This window comes from Salmo trutta, chromosome 14, assembly GCF_901001165.1.
Source record: "Salmo trutta chromosome 14, fSalTru1.1, whole genome shotgun sequence".
Taxonomy (NCBI): Eukaryota; Metazoa; Chordata; class Actinopteri; order Salmoniformes; family Salmonidae; genus Salmo; species Salmo trutta.
This window is the reverse complement of record NC_042970.1, coordinates 41632101-41657142: the sequence shown is the minus strand read 5'-3', so window position 1 is coordinate 41657142 and position 25042 is coordinate 41632101. Positions and strand designations below refer to the sequence as shown.

General features: G+C 44.4%; 1 protein-coding gene across 2 annotated transcripts in view; it reads right to left on the bottom strand.

Annotated features, from left to right (window-relative positions):
- ca16b (carbonic anhydrase XVI b) overlaps positions 1 to 25042 on the bottom strand; it is a 298762-nt gene that overhangs the window by 4898 nt on the left and 268822 nt on the right. For both annotated transcript variants that reach the window (XM_029775887.1, XM_029775888.1), the window contains exons 13-22: positions 23641 to 23779; positions 18960 to 19051; positions 10972 to 11063; positions 6414 to 6510; positions 5396 to 5478; positions 3496 to 3630; positions 2966 to 3273; positions 1686 to 1821; positions 463 to 609; positions 157 to 250 (exon numbers count right to left, since the gene is read on the bottom strand). In XM_029775887.1, the coding sequence (XP_029631747.1) occupies positions 157 to 250; positions 463 to 609; positions 1686 to 1821; positions 2966 to 3273; positions 3496 to 3630; positions 5396 to 5478; positions 6414 to 6510; positions 10972 to 11063; positions 18960 to 19051; positions 23641 to 23779 (1323 nt within the window). The remainder of the gene's footprint in view (positions 1 to 156; positions 251 to 462; positions 610 to 1685; positions 1822 to 2965; positions 3274 to 3495; positions 3631 to 5395; positions 5479 to 6413; positions 6511 to 10971; positions 11064 to 18959; positions 19052 to 23640; positions 23780 to 25042) is intronic.

Below are 25042 nucleotides of genomic sequence, written 5' to 3'. Positions count from 1 at the left end.
CTCATACACTCTATTTCTATAGCCTAATGTCTCAGGCGAACTGGCAAAGCATGAAACCTCTTCTCACTCACTTCATATGCTTCAGTAGTTGGTGGTTCATTGACTAGAGAAATGGATAATATAGCCTAGACTACTATCTGGAAATACTGTACTCACATGGAACCACTGAGGAGTTGCGGTTCTTCTCCTTGTTGCAGTCTTTCTGGGCGCTGAAGCACTCTATGAAGTGGGTGTTACACTGGGTCAGCAGCTGGAGAGACAGCGGGGGAAGAAGAGTTGGATCAGATCACTAGAACAACATCTAGTGAATGGATATGAATGGGCATCAATGTATACTTGGTGGTATTATAATAGCTAGGTGACAATGTCTACCAACAATCGTTAGTACAGCCCTTTAACGCTCTAAGGATGCTATTCATTACATAAGTAGTATGTAAATTACTATGCTGATTATAGGCTCACTCTGAACTGCTTGTCGAGGCGCGTGCGGCCCCCCAGGCCTGGGGTGAGGATGCTGTTGACGTAACCATGGAGCTGACAAGCGGGTACCTCTGTCTCACTGCCCAGGATGGCCTCCATCAGGGCATCATGGATGAACACGTACTGCTCCTATGATCCAGGGGGAAGGGCAGAGGGAGGAGGAAGATACACTACATGACCAAAAGTATGTGGACACCTGCTTGTTGAACATCTCATTACAAAATCATGGGCATTACTATTGGGTTGGTCTCCCCTTTGCTGCTGTAAAATAATCCACTCTTCTGGGAAGACTTTTCACTAAATGTTGGGACATTGCTGCAGGGACTTGCTTCCATTCTGCCACATGAGCATTAGTGAGGTCGGGCACTGATGTTTGGCGATTAGGCCTGGCTCGCAGTCGGTGTTCGATTTCATCCCTAAGGTGTTCGATGGGGTTGAGGTCAGGGCTCTGTGCAGGCCAGTCAAGTTCTTCCACACCGATCTCGACAAACCATTTCTGATTGGACTTTGCTTTGTGCACGGGGCATGACATGCTGAAACAGGAAAGGGCCTTCCCCAAACTGTTGCCACAAAGTTGGAAGAACAGAATCATCTAGAATGTCATTGTATGCTGTAGCATTAAGATTTCCCATCACTGGAATTAAGGGGCCTAGATATTGACACACTAGGCGCTTCAGCACTTGGCGGTCCGGTTCTGTGAGCTTGTGTGGCCTACCACTTTGAGGCTGAGCTGTTGTTGCTCCTAGACATTTCCATTTTACAATAATAGCATTTACAGTTGACCAGGGCAGCTCTGGCAGGGCAGAAATTTGACAGTGCCACATTGAAAGTCACTGAGCTCTTCAGTAAGACCATTCTACAGCTAATGTTAGTCTATAGAGGTTGCATGGCTGTGTGCGCAATTTTATACTTCTGTCATCAATGTGTGTGACTGAAATAGCCAAATCCACTCATTTGAAGGGGTGTCCACATACTTATGTATATATAGTAATCTCTTGCTTGCATAACATTATACCTAAGAGGTGAATCTCTTTGACAGTTACTGTAGCTGTATGCACAGTGTAGGTGTATGTGAGGTGTCATTTGTCACACACACACACACACACACACACACACACACACACACACACACACACACACACACACACACACACACACACACACACACACACACACACACACACACACACACACACACGCGTTACCTCTGTCTGAACCAGGTAGTTGCGTTGTGTGCGGATGTGTTTGAGAAAGCCCCAGACGTTGACTGTGCTCTTGTCTTTGATCTGCTGCAGCATGCTGTCGATGACGATGTACGTCCCTGTCCGCCCGACTCCAGCACTACACAACCAAAACATAGTATGTTACCTATTAACTACCACAGGAGACCCATAGAGGGAGTTGTATTACTGTTCTAACCCAAAGCCATGACTTCAATGAGCAAACTAGTACTCATTGTGTTTCTTGTAATTTCTTATAATGAGGAAGATGATTTTGTGCACTAGGATAGTGTCTTTCTGCAGTAAGCTTGGTCGGAATCCCTAGCTGTGCTCGAATACTCATACTAACCACACTAGCCATACTATTTGTGATGTAAATTGAGTATGTAGTATGCTTATTGGTCATTGTATGTATTTAGTTAGTATGCCAAAAGTTCCCGGATGTTGTACTACATTCGCCAAAAATGGAGGTATACAAGCAGTGAACACCATTTCAGTGCTTTTAGGGCCCATAATGCTATTCTTTAGAAATTGGCCGTGGCTTCACAACATTTTCAGATTTGAAGAAAATGGCGGAAAATATGCAGCTGAGGTCCGACGAGAGCGGAAAACAAATGTAAGTACAATAAGTAAATATTAATTGCATTAACTAATTGTGACAAATATTAAGAAAATGTTGAGCAATGTAATAAAAAAGTAATGACTTTTCAAATAAGTTATGTTACACGCTATGTTGGCTGACAATTTGTTAGCTATGCCTGCCTTATGAACCGCTTAGCATATCATTACAGAAGTTGCTTGTATGTACCGGTATGTTAGCTAGCTACCTAATGTTAGTTGGCTACTAATACATTGAACTTGCCAGTATATTAACTATATGCTATCTAATTAACTACCCATGTTTATTCTTGATTATTCACTTCATTTTTACCTTAGCTAAGTGGTATAGTCATTGTGCGGTCTCAATGGACATTGTTAATGAAGTCGTAAGATGTCTAGCTAGTGATTTGTTATGCTAACAAGCTAGCAAGAAGTTGCATAGCAACAGCATCAACTTCCGATAGACAGGTGAAGATGACATACACTCAACTGAAAGGATACTGTTTTTTTACAGTATGCTAAAATGAACTAATAGTATATAGTATGTAGTATATACTCATTAAGTATGTAGTATACAGTATGTTAGTATGGGTATTCGAACACAGCTCATGTTTAGAGAACTATAAGAACACTTAATTTTTTATTTGTTTTGAGAGCTACTGTACCTGCAGTGGACTAGGACGGGGCCCATGTCAGGTGTACGTGCTGCAGAGGAGCGCCCTATGAAAGTGAGAACAGGTAGGGTGTACTCCGGCACGCCCATGTCAGGCCACTGGGTGTAGTGATACTGGATCACCATCCGCTCGTTCTGACGCCCCTTTGGGTTGCCCTTCTGACCCTTTTTGACTTTGGTGTTCCGTATAAGGAATCGTCTCAGTGTGTAGCAGGCATGAACGTTAGTACTCTTCAGAGTGACCACGATGTTGCCATACTCCTCACTGCTCTCTGTGGGCCAGTACTGGTCACATTTCCTCTGTGAAAAAGAACAGCATTCATCTAATTCCATCTGTGAAAGGCAACAGTATTCATTTACACATTCTTATCTAGAGCGACTTACAGGAGCAATTAGGGTTAAGTGCCTTGCTCAAAGGCTCATCAAAATGTTTCACCTAGTCTGCTCAAGGATTCTACTGTGAAAAGACAACAGTAACACTTACAATCAAAATTCTGTGAATGCCAGAGGGAGGCCACCTACCCTTCCTTTCTCTACCAGGTTAGTGATCATGACGATGATACCAGTGTTCTGTTCCCACACCATCCTCCAGAAGTCCTCGAAAGTGGACTTGAGAGGGCCCTGGGCCGCGATGTAGGCCTTGGGACTGTTGTAACCCTGTTGAGAGGTAATGGGGGGGGTTAGGGTTAGACTCACACAGAGTGCAAGTACACATTGGGTGAGTACTAGACAATAAACAGTTGAAGTCGGAAGTTTACATACACCAAAGCCAAATGCATTCAAACTCAGTTTCACAATTCCTGACATTTAATCCTAGTAAAAATTCCCTGTTTTAGGTCAGTTAGGATCAACACTTTATTTTAATCATGTGAAATGTCAGAATAATAGTAGAGAGAATGATTTATTTCAGCTTTTATTTCTTTCATCTCATTCCCAGTGGGTCAGAAGTTTACATACACTCAATTAGTATTTGGTAGCATTGCCTTTAAATTGTTTAACTTGAGTCAAACATTTCAGGTAGCCTTCCACAAGCTCCCCACAATATGTTGAGTGAATTTTGGCCCATTCCTCCTGACAGAGCTGGTGTAACTGAGTCAGGTTTGTAGGCCTCCTTGCTCACACACGTTTTTTCAGTTCTGCCCATACATTTTAGATAGGATTGAGGTCAGGGCTTTGTGATGGCCACTCCAATACCTTGACTTTGTTGTCCTTAAGCCATTTTTCCACAAGTTTAGAAGTATGTTTGAGGTCATTGTCCAGTTGGAAGACCCATTTGCAACCAAGCTTCAACTTCCTGACTGATGTCTTGATGTTGCTTCAATATATCCACATAATTTTCCTGCCTCATGACGCCATCTATTTTGTGAAGTGCGCAAGTCCCTCCTGCAGCAAAGCACCCCCACAACATGATGCTGCCACCCTGTGCTTCACGGTTGGGAGGGTGTTCTTCGGATTGCAAGCCTCCCCCTTTTTCCTCCAAACATAACGATGGTCGTTATGGCCAAACAGTTCTATTTTTGTTTCATCAGAACAGAGGACATTTCTCCAAAAAGTACGATCTTGGTCCCCATGTGCAGTTGCAAAACGTAGTCTGGCCTTTTTATGGAGGTTTTGGAGCAGTGGCTTCTTCCTTGCTGAATGGCCTTTCAGGTTATGTCGATATAGGACTCATTTTACTGTGGATATAGATACTTTTGTACCTGTTTCCTCCAGCATCTTCACAAGGTTCTTTGCTGTTGTTCTGGGATTGATTTGCACTTTTCGCACCAAAGTATGTTCATCTCTAGGAGACAGAACGCGTCTCCTTCCTGAGCGGTATGACGGCTGTGTGGTCCCATGGTGTTTATACTTGTGTACTATAGTTTGTACAGATGAACGTGGTACCTTCAGGTGTTTGGAAATTGCTCCCAAGGATGAATCAGACTTATGGAGGTCTACAAATATTTTCTGAGGTCTTTCTTTTGATTTCCCCATGATGTCAAGCAAAGAGGCACTGAGTTTGAAGGTAGGCCTTGAAATACATCCACAGGTACACCTCCAATTGACTCAAATGATGTCAATTAGCCTATCAGAAGCTTCTAAAGCCATGACATAATTTTCTGGAATTTTTCAAGCTGTTTAAATGCACAGTCAACTTAGTGTATGTAAACTTCTGACCCACTGGAATTGTGATACAGTGAAGTATAAGTGAAATAATCTGTCTGTAAAAAATTGTTGGAAAAATTACTTGTGTCATGCACAAGTTGATATCATTACCGACTGGCCAAAACTATAGTTTGTTAAAGTGCTTGAAAAACAAGTTTTAATGACTCCAACCTAAGTGTATGTAAACTTCCAACTTCAACTGTATAATGACAGAGAGAACATTGAGCACACATAAAGACAGATAAAAGGTACTCAATACATCAATTTGTTGACTTACATCTACATAGTTAGCGTTGATGAAGTCACTGTGTTTGGCATCTTTTCCAGTCAAGGGTCGTAACTTCACCCTACTGTGATCATCTGTCAACATAGAAAAGGAATGTTAGCCTCATTCTGCATTGCCTTGTTAACGTCACATGAGCATGAGGTCTGATATCAACAGGCTCAGAGATAGTTTCACTCAAACTGGACTGACCACCTCGGATTCTCAGCACCTTAGCACGCACAGACACACACAACTGCTGATACCAAACTCCTATTATGATTGCTAAATACAGCACCATTTAAACAATTGCACCCCAATCCCCCCCCCCCGAAAACATGTAAATATTGGACACAAATTGTGCCTTCCTGTATTATACTCACTCTATGTCACACCCTGATCTGTTTCACCTGTTGTTGTGATTGTCTCCACCCCCCTCCAGGTGTCGCCCATCTTCTCCATTTTCCCCCGTGTATTTATACCTGTGTTCTCTGTTTGTCTGTTGCCAGTTTGTTTTGTTTGTCAAATCAACCAGCGTTTTTCGTCTCAGCTCCTGCTTCTCCTCAGTCTCTCTTTTTCTCGCCCTACTGGTTTTGACCCTTGCCTGTCCCGTCTCTGAGCCCGCCCACCTGACCACTCTGCCTGCTCTTGACCCTGAGCCTGCCTGCCGTCCTGTACCTTTGCCCCACCTCTGGATTACCAACCACTACTCTGGTTATCGACCCCTGCCTGCCTTGACCTGTCGTTTGCCTTCCCTGTTGCCATAATAAACATTGTTACTTCGACACAGTCTGCATCTGGATCTTACCTTCTAACCTGATACACTAATTATGTTTATTCTATTCTACTGTGTAATTTACTTCATGTTCCTATTGTTATCTTTTATTGTTGTTGTTGCATTGTCGAGAAGGAACCTGCAAGTAAGCATTCCATTGGATGATCTATACCATGTGTATCCCGTACATACGACTAATAAATCTTGAAACTAACAGGCTGTCAGTGTTGTTTTGAGTGTACAACATAGTGGACTTACAGGCCACGATGTTGATGTATCTGTTTTTGTGCTTGTTGTCAGGGTGATTGGAATGTTCTGCTGTGATCTTCAGGTCCACCGTACAGCGCTGGACCTCCTAGAGAGAGAAAGAGAAAGAGAGAGAGAGCGCAAAGGGGGAGGGAGGTGGGTGAGAAAGGGAGAGAGGGGGTGAGTGGTCATAGTTATAGTGGGGTCAGTTATGTGAAGAGATTAAACAATTACCATATATAAATAAACCCTCTATGTAAAATTATTTGTTTTGTTTGGTTCTTATTTTTCAGAGTAAGTAACTCACGGACACTAGAGAAGCTATAACCAAGTTGAATTCTTCCCACAGAATCTGTACAGCTGTAATTCAGACCACCCAACACTTCTCCCATCACAGGTATATATATTCCCTTTAAGACACTCCTCCTTTTCTCCAATCCTTACATCGTATGGTTCCACAGGAAAACGGTAGTAAACCTTTAATACTCCCTTCAGGGGATCTGACCTCACCTCCTGACCTCATCCCCTCCTTCGCCTAGTCCACAGATGTCACGCCCTGACCATAGAGAGCCCTCGGTTCTCTATGGTGTTTAGGTCAGAGCGTGACTAGGGGGGTGTTCTAGTCATTTATTTTCTATGTTGCTGGTTTGTATGGTTCCCAATTAGAGGCAGCTGGTAATCGTTGCCTCTAATTGGGGATCATATTTAGGAAGCCCTTTCTCCCACCTGCTTTGTGGGATATTGTTTTGAGTGAGTGCATGTAGCACTACGGTACTTCACGGTCGTCGTTTGTTTCTTGGTTTGTTTAACTTTCACTATAATAAAGATGTGGAACTCCAATCACGCTGCGCCTTGGTCCGTCTCTTCTCACGATGGTGACAGAATATCCCACCAACGCAGGACCAAGCAGCGTGTTATGGAGGTTAAGGAGTTTTGGACATGGGAGGAAATCATGTCCGGATGTGAGACCCTTCCTTGGAAGGAGACACCAAGGAAGGTAGAAGGACAGCGACGACGCCGGGGACCGTGGCCACAGAAACCCAAAGATTTTTTTGGGGGGTGGCACGAGGGGTGGTCGGCGGAGCAGTGGAGAGCGGAAGAGCGGGTCATCAGTCCGGTGCCATCTGTGCCAGCTCCCCGTACTCACCCTGAAGAGCCAGAGAGCGTCAGCGAGGCGATGGAGAAGTTGGGAGAGAGAGAGATGTTGGTCAAGTGTGTTCTGCTCAACATTCGACCTGAAGAGCCTGTCAGCAGTCTGGTGAAGTCTGTGCCGGCTTCACGCACCAGGCCTCCAGTGCGCCTCCCCAGTCCGGTACGTCCTGTGCCAGCTCCCCGAACTTGCCCTGAAGTGCATGTCACCAGTCCGGTGCCACCTATGCCGGCTCCACGCACCAGGCCTCCAGTGCGCTTCCCCAGTCCCGCTCCTAGGCCGGAGCCTTCCTCTACGCCGGTGCCCAGTCCAGGCACGGTGTCCAGTCCCACTCCATGGCCGGAGCCTTCCTCTGCGCCGGTGCCCAGTCTAGGCACGGTGTCCAGTCCCGCTCCCTGGCAGGAGCCTTCCTCTGCGCCGGTGCCCAGTCCAGGCACGGCGTCCAGTTCCGCTCCATGGCAGGAGCCTTCCTCTGCGCCGGTGCCCAGTCCATGCATGGCGTCCAGTCCCGCTCCAAGACAGGAGTCTTCCTCTGCGCCGATGCCCAGTCCAGGCACGGTGTCCAGTCCCGTTCCAGGGCAGGAGCCTTCCTCTGTGCCGGTGCTTAGTCCAGGCACACCGGCCAACCCAGCTCCATGGCCGGAGCCTTCCTCTGCGCCGGTGCCCAGTCCAGGCACGGCGGCCAACCCAGCTCCATGGCCGGAGCTCTCCTCTGCGCCGGTGCCCAGTCCAGGCACAGCGGCCAACAGAGCTCCATGGCCGGAGCTCTCCTCTGCGCCGGTACCCAGTCCGGGCACGGCGTCCAACCCAGCTCCATGGCAGGATCAGTGGTCGGGGCGGGGGCTATGACCCGCACCGGAGCCGCCACCGACACTAGTCACCCCCCCTACCCTCCCCATTTGGTTTCAGGTTTTGCGGCCGGAGTTCGGAGCACTACGGTACTTCACGGTCGTTGTTTGTTTCTTGGTTTGTTTAACTTTCACTATAATAAAGATGTGGAACTCCAATCACGCTGCGCCTTGGTCCTTCTCTTCTCACGGTCGTGACAACAGATGTCCATCCGTCTCCCCTATAGCAATCCTTTGATCTCCTCCTGTCCACCCAGCATATTCCACAGCAACTCTGTCTTTCTACAGATCTCACTCCTTAATATACTATGTGTCTGATCCATCATCTCTTTAATATCTCAATGTTCAAAATTTCGAATCCAACAGTTTCTAAACAGTATTTTTCAGTTCAATGATTTGCATGACATATAGTACAAGTCAAAGGTTGGACACATCTACTCATTCAAGGGTTTTTCTTTATATTTACTATTTTCTACATAGTAGAACAATAGTTAAGACATCAAAACCATGAAATAACACATATGGAATTATGTAGTAACCAAATCAATATACATTTTATTTTGAGATTCTTCAAAGTAGCTACCCTTTATGACAGCTTTGCACACTCTTGGCATTCTCTCAACCAGCTTCATGAGGAATGCTTTTCCAACAGTTTTGAAGGAGTTCCTACATATGCTGAGCACTTGTTGGCTGCTTTTCCTGCACTCTGCGGTCCAACTCATCCCAAACCATCTCAATTGGGTGGAGGTCTGGTGAATGTGGATGCCAGGTCATCTGATGCAGCACTCCATCACTTTCCTTCTTGGTCAAATAGCCCTTACACAGCCTGGAGGTGTGTTTTGGGTCATTGTCCTGTTGAAAAACAAATGATAGTCCCACTAAGCGCAAACCAGATGGGATGGCATATCGCTGCAGAATGCTGTGGTAGCAATGCTGGTTAAGAGTGCCTTGAATTCCAAATAAATTGCTGACAGTGTCACCAGCAAAGCACCCCCACATCATCACACCTCCTCTTCCATGCTTCACTGTGGGAACCACACATGTGGAGATCATCCATTCACCTACTCTGCGTCACGGCTGTTGGAACCAAAAATCTCCAATTTGGACTCATCAGACCAAAGGACAGAATTCCACCGGTCTAATGTCCATTGGCCCAAGTAAGTCTCTTCTTATTATTGGTGTCCTTTAGTAGTGGTTTCTTTGCTGCAATTTGACCATAAAGGCCTGATCCACGCAGTCTCCTCTGAACAGTTGATGTTGAGATGTGTCTGTTACTTGAACTCTGTGAAGTATTTATTTGGGCTGCAATCTGAGGTGTAGTTAACTCTAATGAACTTATCCTCTGCAGCAGAGGTAACGCTGGGTCTTCCTTTCCTGTGGCGGTCCTCATGTGAGCCAGTTTCATCATAGTGATTGATGGTTTTTGCGACTACACTTGAAGAAACTTTCAAAGTGCTTGAAATTTTCCACATTGACTGACCTTCATGTCTTAAAGTAATGATGGACTGCCATTTCTCTTTGCTTATTTGAGCTGTTATTGCCAAAATATGGACATGGTCTCTTAGCAAATAGGGCTATCTTCTGTGTACCAGCCCTACCTTGTCACAACACCACTGATTGGCTCAAACGCATTAAGATTGAAAGAAATTCCACAAATTAACTTCTAAGGCGGCACACCTGTTAATTGAAATGCATTCCAGGTGACTACTTCATGAAGCTAGTTGAGATAATGCTAAGAGTGTGCAAAGCTGTCATCAAGGCAAAGGGTGGGTACTTTGAAGAATCTCAAAAATATTTAGATTTGTTTAACACTTTGTTGGTTACTACATGATTCCATATGTGTTATTTCATTGTGTTTATGTGTTCACTATTATTATACAATGTATAAAATAGTAAAATAAAGAATAACCCTGGAATAAGTAGGTGTGTCCAAACTTTTGACTGGTACTGTGCATGATAAGTACGTACTGGGTTTTTACTAGAGGTGGGATTTCTACACATATCTGTCACAGCTAGTCCAGCACCATGTGGCTGCATGTGTGATCTCTGTTTGAATGACCTAGTATGAATAATGTATGTTCACCTTCACCCCACTGGATAACCCCAATTTGACAAGGGCCTCTTGGGGGAAGTGTGTTAGCCTTGTGCCTCAACCCGGTCACAGAGACAGTGTGTTCCTGTCCAGTCAACCAGCAACTAGACCCTTTGTTAATTAACCTTCCTCACACTCAGCCATCTGCTCCACAACACACACACACACACACACACACACACACACACACACACACACACACACACACACACACACACACACACACACACACACACACACACACACACACACACACACACACACACACACACACACACACACACACACACACACACTTCGTAATGTTCACACAGCCATAGACAGTAATGTACACCCCAACAAACAACATACACCAGACATATGAGAATAACCAGACACACATCTAGACACACACTCCTCTTCATCCGAGAGGCAGCCTACTTATCACACCTCAACAATATTAGAAAGGCTGAGAGAGAAAGTCTGTGTTGTGTTTCCTACCTCAAACTCCTCAGAGAAGCCGTGCAGGTTGTTGGAGTAGAGCTCCATGATGTGCTTGATTAACTGCCTGACGGGGATGGCGTCCATGTCATCTGTAGGGAAGACATATCACACTTAGAGAGATGTATGTGGGTGACATATGTGGGTGACGGTGTTCCTGTGTGTGCCCGTATGTGTGTGTGAGAGGGAGAAGAGAAAGAGAGAAGAGAGAGAGCAGAGAGAGAGAGAGAGAGAGAATAGAGAGAGTGCAGAGAGAGAGAGGAGAGCAGAGAGAGAAAAGAGAGGAGAGGAGAGGGAGGAGAGAGAGAAAAGAGAGAGTGAATGTGTGTTTTATAGCATGACTGTGTGATGAGCTTGCAGAATATTCAGTGCCTTCGGAAAGTATTCAGACCCCGTTGACTTTTTCCACATTTTGTCAATTCTAAAATTGATTAAATCTTTTCCCCCCCAATCAATCTACACACAATATCCCATAATGACAAAGCAAAATCTGTATTTTTTTTTTTAATTTTGCTAATTACGTAGTACTTTGTTGAAGCACCTTTGGCAGCGACTACAGCCACAAGTCTTCTTGGGTATGAAGCTACAAGCTTGGCACACCTGTATTTGGGGAGTTTCTCCCATTCTTCTCTTCAGATCCTCTCAAGCTTTGTCAGGTTGGATGGGGAGCGTTCCTGCACAGCTATTTTCAGGTCTCTCCAAAGATGTTCGATCGGGTTCAAGTCCAGGCTCTGGCTGGGCCACTCAAGGACATTCAGAAACTTGTCCCGAAGCCACTCCTACGTTGTCTTGGTTGTGTGCTTAGGGCCGTTGTCCTGTTGGAAGGTGAACCTTCACTCCAGTCTGAGGTCCTGAGTGCTCTGGAGCAGGTTTTCGACAAGGATCTCTCTGTACTTTGCTCCGTTCATCTTTCTCTCGATCCTTACTAGTATCCCAGGCCCTGCCGCTAAAAAATTTCCCCACAGCATGATGCTGCCTGCCACCACCATACTTCACCGTAGGGATGGTGCCAGGTTTCCTCCAGACGTGACACTTGGCATTCAGGTAAAAAAGCTCAATCTTTTTTTCATCAGACCAGAGAATCTTGTTTCTCATGGTCTGAGAGTCTTTAGCTGCCTTTTGGCAAACTCCACGTGGGCTGTCATGTGCCTTTTACTGAGGAGTGGCTTCCGTCTGGCCACTCCACCATAAAGGCCTGATTGGTGGAGTGCTGCAGAGACGGTTGTCCCATCTGGAAGGTTCTCCCATCTCCACAGAGGAACTCTAGAGCTCTGTCAAAGTGACCATCAGGTTCTTGGTCACCCCCCTGACCAAGGCCCTTCTCCCCCGATAAGCTCAGTTTGGACGGGCGGCCAGCTCTAGGAGAGTCTTGGTGGTTCCAAACTTCTTCCATTTAAGAATGATGGAGGGGACTGTATTCTTGGTGACCTTCAATGCTGCAGATATGTTTTGGTTCCCTTTCCCAGATCTGTACCTCGACACAATCCTGTCTTGAAGCTCTACAGACAATTCCTTTGACCTCATGGCTTGTTTTTCTCTGACATGCACTGTCAACTGTTGGACCTTTAATAGACAGTTGTGTGCCTTTCCAAATCATGTCCAATCAATTGAATTTACCACAGGTGGACTCCAATCGAGTTGTAAGAACATCTCAAGGATGATCAATGGAAAAAGGATGCACCTGAGCTCAATTTCAAGTCTCATAGCAAAAGGTCTGAATACTTATGTAAATAAGGTATCTGTTTCTAAAAACCTGTTTTTGTTTTGTCATTATGGGGTATTGTATGTAGATTGCTGAGGATTTTTTAAAATTCAATCCATTTTAGAATAAGCCTGTAACGTAACAAAATTCGGAAAAAGTCAAAGAGTCTGAATACTTTCCGAATGCACTGTAAATAACATTATGTTTGCAACATCTTCCATATTTCAGACTGACTAATGAAAGGCCAAGTATATTGACGTCCCCTCAGCCTGTATCTATCTCTCAGAGGTACAGTACAACGTGCCACTGCTCTCCACTAGTGTGGCACCGCGTGATAAATTAACCAGCAACCTGCCATGTGTTCACTGCCTCCCCCACAGACACTTTCAGAGAACAACATACTGTATATGGCGACAAAGTAGGAGTGCTGATCTAGGATCAGGTCATCCCTGTCCATAAAACTGGTCTTAAATCAGAAAATTCCACACAGCATCCCACTGAGACTAGTAACAACCCCAGTAGTAATGAAATGATTAGCACACGCGTCACACATCAGACAATGAAATGTCCCACTGACATCCTCACAGATAAAAAAATAATCATTCTGGGGATGCAGCTAGTTTTGTTGTAGTTTATGTTGTGAAGAACACATATTAGCCATGTCACACAGAGCGGTGGGAATGACACCACACCACAGCGAGACAAGCGGACAAAGCCATAATTGTCTAATGTGGGTGTTTAGAGGTGGTGGCATCTGTGTCAGATGAGCCACATCAGTCCCAAATTACCCATTAGTGAGGGGATGTGATGGGGATGAGGTGGCCACTGTCACACAGAAAGAGCCATCAGGACAAAGTGTGTGTGTGTGTTCAGGAAAGAGCAACCAGCTGCTGGGTTTGTCTGCTGGTGCGGGTGTGTGTTATTACATCCATATTACAGCCAATACACAGATGGGACCACTGGCAGGCAGGCATTTCCTGACTCACTTCATTTGTCGACTGTCTTACATTTGTAAACTAATTAATGGAGTTGATTAAAATACTATGGGCCAATTTGGATTTGCTAAACCTTTGCAGATGTGCACACATTCTGCATCTCTTTATTCAGGAGACAATCTAACAAGAAGGGATACGATGAAAGAGGGAATGAAGATGTATGCGCGTGTATGCACGCAAATACACCAGATCAGCAGCCCCCTCTCCTTCTGCCCGTTCTCTTCCTAATTAAACCGCTGTCACACAACCTTCCTGTGGGGGGATGGATTTAGCATTTCAGAAGCTGTAAAACAATCACTGTTCTATAAAGCCCACTCGTAAACCTCAACACCCACTTAACACTCTGTTCTCTGAGCTGGTATACAGACTTGCCGGTACAGAAAAGAAGCAATTCGTCTCCAGAGAGAGCACATGTGAGAGTGAAAGAGAGAGCGAGAGAGAGAGAGGAGGGAGACAATAAAAACAGAATGGATGGAGTCAATACAGACATCAGCTGTATTCTTTAAGTGAACCATCAGAGCTTGGAAATGGGCTGTCATGCCTTAGTCCCGAAGAGTCTCTCTGCTCTCTTAAAGGAACGGTATGCACTACGCACGACACAGCCTTCTTACCATCTTATTGACTAGCTGCCAGTAAACTGGGCTCTGAAGTCTCTCCCAGAGAAGAACCCTCTCATATCACCCCTAATAGAGCAGTCACAAGCGCCTGTACATGCACTGAGTAGTTGAGTGAAGACTTAATCAAGCTAACACAGAGGTAGATTGGCCCAATCAAAAGTATTGGACTAACACTATGTATCCTATCTTCAAGAACATTAGCATATAATGACTGACAAAGTTCAATATTTGAGTTGTTTTGCCTTGCCCCTTACTTGTGGAATAATCTCCAAAACTCTCTAAAAGTGGATGTTTTGGTGCCTCTAGGGATATTCAGACAGCTGATTGATGACATTTTTACTGAAGTTTGTTTTCTTTGATTGTGTTTTGTATATCTGTTTTGCTTTTTGTAATATGTGTATATTTTTGCAATTACAGGGCTCATCTGAAAAATAATCTTTGGTCTCAGAATGACTCCCTGTCAAAATAAAGGTTCAATAAAAAAAATGAAAATAAAACATTGACACTAGTTTTCACTGAATTAGTGAGTCTAAATGATCAAATCCACCATGATGAGACCACATGGGAGCGGATCAGAGCTAGTTTTCCAGTCAGATGACTTTGTTCTTCCTCTCCGTTGACTTCCTTACATATGGTTACTGATCATTCAGATGAAATGCTCAGCCTAGTCTACACTTGTCCAGAGGGATCGGAGATGTTAAATCTGAGCAGAGAACAGATATTGAATAACTTGTCTCAACAAGACTTAACCACATGGAACGGCTCAGCTTCAAAGTGACAACAATGTACACGAGATAGCTAGAGAGAACAGTGAATCATTTTCCGGAATAATATCGAGAGGGATGGAGAACCAGGATGAACATACTCTCACAGCATTTAGACTCCTAAATAGTTAGGTGGGACTTGCGAAGCAAAATAAATGCCTGTCAAACTTGAAAACGTGTAGACTGGTCAGGACATACAACGTTCTGATATGTTTTATACTTTAAGTTATACATGTTTGTGTTCTTTTGTCCTCCATCCACTTTCATGGGATTTCCTCAACATTCTAAAGGTCCCATTGTGACATCATCACTTCCAACTTTCCATTCACTGTAAATGCAACCACGCAACTTCTGACACAAATCAGCTACTTTGACCACTTTGCCTTTCTCCCCCAAAAATGTGCACTTTCCCAACAAGTTAGACAAAACGTTCTATGGTATGACATCTTCGTCTCCTTCTCTGCTATTAAAAAGTGCAGTTTTTTTTCCAACTTTGACCAAATAACTGCTGTTTTGACCACTCCCCCAACAGGTCAGACAAAAACTTAAGAGTGTATGAAATCTCTACTTCTCTATTTTTCAAATCTGAAAACACATTAGGAATAGCTTCTACCAATCAATAGATAGAGACGTTTTAGTAACCCATCAACTGTTTTCATTATAGAAGCATTAAGTCATTTCAGAAGCTAGCAAATTCATTTCTTACCAACAACAGCTGCAAATTCAAATACAATTACATCACATTTCGATGTTCACTTTCCTTGCTTTGTCCAACAACACTATAATGAATCTAGCAAATAAGTGGTGTGGGTCAGAGCGGAGTATTTATTTAGTTTCATAGCATAAACATTTGTTAGCATGTTTCTCACACTGGCTTTAGCCACGGAGGGAGCAGGCCTGCCAAGGCAAGTTTTGCCTAGCAACTCGTGCCTCGAAGGAAGAAAACTCTTCATAGCGCAACACATTCCCATGATTTGTGAATCTGTTTCGGACCGAACAGCTAGCACTAACATTTGTAATGCTTCCTCAGTCGGGACGACCTGAAATGATACAGACAAGATTTCTAATGCTCACTAGCTTCATCCTCCTCCTCAAGATCATGCCCCGTGCTCTAAATAACTCAACTGGATAGTTTGCCTGTCTGCAAATAAAAGGGCGGACTGTACATTGAACCTGCTGCCCTGATTGGATAGAGCGAAGCGGTCTCCGCTCACTTGCTTCATATTATGCTCGATAACTTCTCATCGCACTTTGTTCAGTTTTCACACGCAACAACTGTAGTTTAGACTCTGACCACAAGACTACTGACCACAACCACACAACTATTGACCACACAACTACTGAACCACCCAACTATTGGCCACAACCACACAACTACTGACCACAACTACTGACCACAGCACAATTACAGACCACAACACAACTACAGACCATAACTACAGACCACAACTACTGAACCATGCAATTACTGACCACAACCACAAAACTACTGACCACAACCACTGACCACAACCACACACACCTACTTACCACAGCTAATGACCACAACCACAAAACTACTGACCACAACCACTGACCACAACCACACACACCTACTTACCACAGCTAATGACCACAACCACAAAACTACTGACCACAACAGAACACAACTACTGACTACAACTATTGAACCACACAACTACTGAACCAAAACTACTGACCACACCTACTCACCACAACCAGGCTATACTGACTTCCACAACAGAACACAACTACTGACCACAACCACACAACTAGTAAACACAACCACAAAACTACTGACCACAACAGAACACAACTACTGACCACAACTATTGACCACAAATACTGAACCACACAACTACAACTACTGACCACACCCAGGCTATCCTAACTTTTCATCTACCTAGTTTTTCAACTATAACCAGACACCACCATTACTAAAGCTACTATAAGGTATTTGAAAACCATACATTCTTTAAAACAAGCTAGCAAACAGACCAATGTACTTTTCCGTGACCGCTGTTATCCCTAAAGAGTTGATTTATTAGATTGAACTACAGCCAGCTATCAGTAGGTCTACATACAAACCTATTCTACATAGTTCTTCAACTACCACAAAAATATGTTTAAAGATCTGTCCTTACTAGATGCACAATCATATTTCTCTCCCCAAATACAAGCATAAAACGTTCAAAATTATTCGATCATCATTCAACTAAAATCAAACTTCATTTATCCTGAACGTTTTACAAAAGTAAGTTGTGTATCTATTTATCTGAAACCCACAGCATGAACGATTCAGAGTTGCTTTGCTTTCCTAAGAGTGTTGTCTACATGATCCTGCTTTTTATTTCCATGTGTTTCTTCTTTTAGATTTTACATGCAAGAATTGTAGTTTAGACATTTTTCTGATCCAACTGCCCCACAATCCAAACTAATATGATTGATATAGTAGTCTATCAAAATAAATCAGACCAATTATTTTACTACATTTCATTTGGACTATATGTAACTGCTTTGCTTTAAATAGTAAAGTAAAACTTTCTAAAAATTCTACCACAAAAATACTTTTATAGAGTTAAAGCAAATCCCACCAATTGTACTTCATGTACAATCTACACTGAACAAAAATATAAATGCAACATGTAAAGTGTTGGTCCTATGTTTCATGAGCTGAAATAAAAGATCCCAGAAATGTTCCATAAGCACAAAAAGTTTATTTCTCTCAAATGTTGTGCACAAATGTGTTTACATCCCTGTTAGTGAGCATTTCTCTTTTGCCAAGATAATCAGGTGACAGGTGTGGCATATGAAGAAGCTGATTCAACAGCATGATCATTACACAGGTGCCCATTGTGCTGGGGACAATAAAAGGCCACTCTAAAATATGCAGTTTTGTCACACAACACAATGCCACAGATGTCTCAAGTTTTGAGGGAGCGTTTAATTGGCATGCTGACAGGAATGTCCACCAGAGCTGTTACCAGATAATTGGATGTTAATTTCTCTACCATAAGCTGCCTCCAACATTGTTTTAGGGAATTTGGCAGTACGTCCAACCGGCCTCACAACTGCAGACCACGTGTATGGTGTCATGTGGACGACCAGTTTGCTGATGTCAGCGTTGTGAACAGAGTGCCCCATGGTGGCGGTGGGGATGCGGTATGGGCAGGCATAAGCTACAGACAACGAATACACAATAGAATTTTATCGATGGCAAATTGAATGCACAGAAATACTATGACGAGATCCTGAGGCCCATTTTTTTTTAAGGTATCTGTGACCAACAGATGCATATCTGTATTCTCCGTCATGTGAAATCCATAGATTAGGGCTTAAAGAATTTATTTCAATTGACTGATTTCCTCATATGAACTGCAACTGTTCAGTATCGTCACCAAATGGTTGTAGGTTCTACAAATAAAATCACCATATGGTTGTAGGTTCTACAAAAACCTTACATTTTCTACCAGGTAGACACTTCTAGAATAAGGTGTGTGTGGAGTGGGTGGGCAATAGTTTGTAAACAACAACATTGCATAAAGGTTTGAGGGTGTGTTAAGAAAGGGGGTGCATGTTCAGAACTCTGTGCTACGTTAAATGAAACAGAAACGGTCATTTACTGAACGGCCAATTGAAAAATGTTGTGACTACGGTGGCCCCAAGGGCGAATATTGTATGGTGTGGTATTTCAAATGGTCACACCCATATTGATCAGGCCACACCTTGCCAAACCCACCAAAATGGAGCAAACATACCTCAAAGGCTTTTGAAAAAACGGTGGGCACTGTTTTGGGGAAACGTGTCGTTTAGTACAAAATGTCGTGAAACGTGGCAAAACGTTGACGCGAACTAAACTCACCCAGGGTGTATTCCAGTTGAGGGCGTGTTAGGTTGTGTTATGTCTCACCTGGGATGGGGATGACGGGGATGTTCTCATTGGCCACCACCCTGGGAGAACTACTGTCCTCCACATAGAAGTGAGCTGTCTGGAAAAACCTCCTGTAGACAGACACAGAGGAGAGGAAATAGTTAACCCAACATAAACATTAGTACACCACAGAAGAGAGGAACATGATGCAGAGTACCATCAGTGCCACATCGAAAGAGGCCACATGTATCAGCACAGCTAAATATCCCCATCCTTCGCACTTCAACATTTATTTTCACCAAACATTTCGTGTCCAAACAAAAAATGACTACGCAATGCTTCTTGACACAATGCCTGCTTAACCCAGAAGCCAGCCGTACACCTGGCGACCGTGTCAGCGTGCATGTGCCCGGCCCGCCACAGGAGTCACTAGAGCGCTGTCACTAATGACATCCCGGCCGACCAAACCCTCCCGGACTTCGGACTTCTCCCACATGTGGACCTCTGACATTATTTATAAAAAGCTATCTATTAATATGGTTTTTGAACATTATAGTTTGTTTACAAACATAATAGCTGTATTTTTTTGCTTATGGTTGACCCAGCTTGTTGGCCATTAGCCAATCTACGTTTCTCAACAAGTTCAAAGCATGTGAATGCTGCTATTTACGACTTTACAACTGGTAATTACCATCTTCCCACTTGGTTATGAATGCATCATACCCTTATGACTTCAGTTAACCCTTCATTTGAGTTGCTTACTCTGTTCTGCTTTGTAGATCTGTTTTTACATTTAAGTTTTATTTTTATTTAATTACAGACCTTATAGTTCTCTTTTTGTGTAATATGGTTTTAGATTTATCTTACTTTGTAAACCACATCAAGTTTAGGAAAATAAACCGCCTAATAATTGCATTGCACCCTACTCAGATGTCTCTCGTTGACTGCTTGGTCCGTCCCTTACACAGTTCTCATTGTAATTACATAATTATAACCCGTTTTTACCACTGTGAGTTAGCTAACACAAAACAGCACAGAGAGAGTTAACACTCCATCAATGACATCTTCATTCTGCTCCCGAGTGGCGCAGCGGTCTAAGGCACTGCATTGCAGTACTTGAGGCGTCACTACAGTCCTGGGTTCGATCCCAGGCTGTGTAACAGCCGGACGTGACTGGGAGACCCATGAGGCGGCGCACAATTGGCCCAGCATCGTCCGGGTTAGGGGAGGGTTTGGCCGGGCCGTGATTTCCTTGTCCCACCGTGCTCTAGCAATTCCTTGTGGTGGGCTGGGCACCTGCAAGCTGACTTCGGTTGTCAAACAAAAACCAATCATTGCAAAGTTAAATCAAACCATACAAAGTTAATCAAACTATGGACAGTGACCACTTTTAACAATGTCCACATTTTACAAAAACATATTTACTTGAAGAACAGTGCAGATGCAAAGTTTGGTAATAGAATGACGGTTTGTGTCTGTGCCTTCAGTCTGTTACCAAACTTGGCATCTGCACTGTTCTTCAAGTAAATCTGTTTTTGTAAAAATGTCCATGGAAATTGTTAAAAGTAGTCCTTGGTGTGTTTAGCTTTCCAATCATTGGTTTTGCTTGACATGAAAAATCGGAGTCTCAGCGTCACTCTGTTCTCATGGAACTGAATATAATTACACAGACAGAGCTGGCAGTTAAACTACACCTGAAAGCCCCAGAGTGGTTAGAACCAGCCCTATTTACAACCCTGCTGATGTCACACAGTTATGACTCAGTAGATGACAATGACCAGACACAACAACACCCTGCTATTACAGGGGGAAAAGTACACACGCACGCAAACTACCTCCTGTAAAGACACACAGTGAGCTGACCATTAGGAACAGGTAAGCAACAACGCTGACCCAGGGACAAACACCATGCTACATTTAGCCCTGGCCCCTGAGTCACACTACCGGATGACAGGCAACACACAGCAGAGACTAAATACAGCAGGACTATATACAGCCCTGGCAGCCTCTCTGCCTCCAACATGTACACACAAGCACGAGCCCTCAATGACTAGCTAGTCGCTAGCCTTGAGAAGTTGTTCTAAACGTATTTCTCTGAAGCTTGCATTTTGTCAGAGACTTTTTGAAATGTCACCCAACGTATTCTGTGTCTAGCAGCTTGAGAGAGAGAGAGGGGAAGACAGACGGCAAGGAGAAAAGGAGAGCTGCAGTAGTAGTAGGAGTCCCTCTATAACCTCACAGAGCCTTCACCTGCACTCACACAGAAACAAGTCCATTCCGTAAACACCAGCTTTTCCCATCTGGGTTCCTCCAACCGGTACGTCTACTGACGTTCCCCTACCAGTTTGTCTACTGACGTTGCCCTACCAGTATGTCTACTGACGTTCCCCTACCTACCGGTACTTGATGCAGAGGAGAGAGCAGATGCTGGTCATTCTGGTCGAGAGAGAGGAGGAGGAAAAGAAAACAGGAGTGTGGCCCAATGGCATTTGCAGAAGGAGAGAAGAAGGGAGCGCGGAAGAGAGAGTGGGAGAGAAAGCGAGTGTGAGTGAGTGAGTGGGAGAGAAAGACAGAGAGAGAGTTGAATTGAGAGGGAAAGAAAGCGAGAAAGAGAGAGTGATTGAATAAATGAGGGGAGGGTCTCCCCTAGCTTGGGTCATAGCCCTGTCCCCCTCAATCCCTGCCCCCCTGGCTAATTACTCCCTGAGGGGGAATGTGTGGTGTGGAGGCAGGCTAACTAACCAGCCTCTCAATACGACCTCACCTTACACTGGGGGAGGGGGGAAACCCCACCAGAGAGATAGAAAGGGGGATGGATGGAACGAGAGAGTGAGGGAGGGATAGAACTAAAAGACTGTCTCACTGGACTCTCAACGCTTCCCATACTTGGGGAAGAGGGCCCCTGTTCAAAAATAGACAGAGTGAGATGGAAGGAAGTCATGGTAGAAGGATGAGTCCTTTTCATTGGACTAAATGATCCGCCAGTCCAAACAGCCTGGTCCACCTCTTTCCCTAGCAACCCCTGACTCTGAGTGGTTACTGAGAATCAGTCTCTCCTACCAGAGTTAAATATAGATGTATTGTTTACCCCCGTTAAACCTCTGTGAAACATCTGTGAGATCCCTCCAACTATGACCATATCCTCAAGCGAAACAGATGGAGTCCTCCCCTTTAATAGCAAATATTGTCTTTTGACACACAACTCAGATCACTTAGACAAATACAAACATCAAATCTAGTGTCGAGGTGAAATAAATGTCATCGAATCAGTGATCACATCATATTCTCTGTAGTAAAAAGAGACAGAAAGTGATGCTGAGCTAACGAGGACCGTGTATGCATTTCGCCAATTATGATTCGCCGTAGTGTTTCTGAGAAATCTATTTCAATCTCCTCCATTGCATGGCCTCCTTCCCTTCTGACCGAGCAGGGATGGGGGAGTGAAAGAGGGATGAGAGGAGAGGACGGAGAGAGTGAACGGGTCGAGCTGGTCTTTCATCAGATCCTGTTCCCTCAGGGGAGAAAGCCATTGTCTGGGAGGTGTCAGCTCTCGTCACCACCACAGCCCAGAGAGGGAGACAGACAGACTTTCACTGTCACATCCCACACACTCCCCCTGCTACTCTCCCATCACCTACCACCACGGCACTCACTCGCTAGATCTATCACTCGCAGATGTATTAATTACTTCAATTAGTATTCCATGGAGCTGATCATCCTCTATTTTCCTCATTCCAACATTCACATCATTGGCTCGCTCTCTCGCGCACTCTCACAATGGCATCACCAGTACAAGTGAGAGGGAGCCATAGTTACACATTGAACTCAGAAAGCACATCAACCTTACATTTCCATCGCAAACAAAATCATCAAATCCGGCCAAGCTTTCGCTCCTATGAAACTGCTCAAGGCAGAGTATAAATAAATCAAGCATAATACACGGAGCTCAAGTAATGATCCATTGTGCTGTATAGTGCATTAGGCTGCAGTAGGCAGCACGTGTAGCCTGTCGTTAGCCTGTCCTGTGTAATTACTAGGGTTGAGAAAGAGAGTGGTGTGTGCGTGTGTGGGCGTGTGGTTGGCATCACACTGCAGATGAACACACAGCTGGGCCCCATCCCGGCACCATGGCCCCTGTGGGCTGCCCCCCCCCGCAGAGATGAGCGTGATAGGGAAGCGGGAGGAGAGAGGTATGAGGAATGGAAGGAGGAGAAAGGGAGGATGAGACGGAGGGCTGCCAAAAAAAGCAGTCGTCCTCCACCAAGTAGGTTCCCGGTGGCCAGAAGCATGCGGATGCGCACGCGCCCAGGAAAGTAGATGTCCCCGGTGCGCAAGAGGACAGGTCACCCCACTCCGAACAGGAGTGCGTGTCCGTGAGGACCACTAGCCCCAAGGGCCAGTGTGAATAGGTAAAGAAGAGAGAGGAGGGCTATCTGTTTCTGTGACAGAGATATAGAGGGTTAATTGACAGCTGTGACTGAGCAGAGCAGTGGGGATGAGGAGATAAAAGGGACCCCTGATCACTTGGAGTGCAGGACAACATGGTGCAACTCAATCTTCTGCCCTGAGAAGGCTTTCATTGTCTTATAGTGGCAAACTAGACACGTTTTTCTGAGCTCATTAAGCAAGGTTGGTTAAGAGAGACACTACCACCCACCCACCCGCCCACCCACCCACCCACCCACCCACACACACACACAGTAATAATATAATATCTTACCTCCAGTAGACCAGGACAGCCAGTAGCATGATGAGGCAGAGCAGAGTGAGCGCAGAGACCACCACCAGGGGGATAATCCACTCCATCCTGCCCACCCCGGGGTGAGGGCTGCGGGTCATGTTGGACACACTGGTCCTGTCTGGAGGGGTGGGGGAGGAGGGATGGAGGTGGAGACTTACAAACAAACCACTTCAACACATTTACATGCAAAACACTTTAAAGCTTGAATCCTTAATCGAAACAAAAACAAAGTGGACACCCCGCCTCTGTTTCGGTAAAAAGCTGAGGGATTGGCCTGGAGAATATAACTCTCAAATACGTAGACAGAGCTATGGGTGCAAGGACTGACCACCCACGATATCAACGTGATCGTTTTTACCATGTTTTGAGGCTATAGAGTGTTTGTTTACATTTACCTTGGCCACAAACATTGGAGTAAATCAAGCCTATATTGTGGGTTCTGTTGGGGTATGACAGAACTAAACCCATGAGGTATTTGAAGGACCACGGTCAGTCAATAGGAAACATCCTTGTGCTCTTGGGTAAAATGTTTATTTTGGAGGACATTTCAGCAGAAATGTTGCAGGTGGAGGAGAGGTTCAAGTCCCTAGTGAGACACCAAGGGAGAATGGAGGGATGTATTACAAGAGGAAATGTCAGAATGATGATTTATTGGGAAAGATGGGTTGATCTGTGGCTGTCTGAAGGGGAATTGATGAGTGCTGGAATAATTATATATACACAAATGTACACTAAAATGTTTGAGGTCCTCCAATCAGGGACGAGGGTGGGATCATTGTATGTTTTGCGTTTCGTTATTTACGTTTCGTGGTTTGGTTTCATGTGGTGTGTGTGCTGGTCCTGGTATTTATGGGTGCGCATGGGCCTTCCATAATTAAGTCCAAAAATGGTTGTAGCAATGAAGGATTTTAGCTTTAACACACATAACAATTCAACACATAAATAACACTATAACACACAAAACACAACAAACAAAACACAAATCCACCTGAGATTATTCCTACTACCTGGGCCACTCCGGGATACCTCAGCCATCAAACAACCAGTTCCACTTGAGAACAAAAAATGAGTTCAGCTCTACTTAAAAAAAAAAAAAAAAAAAATGATAATCTATATTTATACATTTACAGACAATTGGAGTGAGTGGGACTCATCGGGAGGGTAAGTGACTAGGTTTACCTTGAGGCCGTGGGCACGACTCAAATAAATGGATCCGATAACTCGGAAGGAATAAGGAAATGTATGATGGAGCATCCACAAACACATTGTTATTCAGAAAACAAATACACTGGTTACTACGTTCTCTCTTTTCTCCCTGGCAGGAAGTCAGGCAAGCAGGCAGTTTGTTCCTGAAATATGCCTCAGAGAATGCCCCAAACTA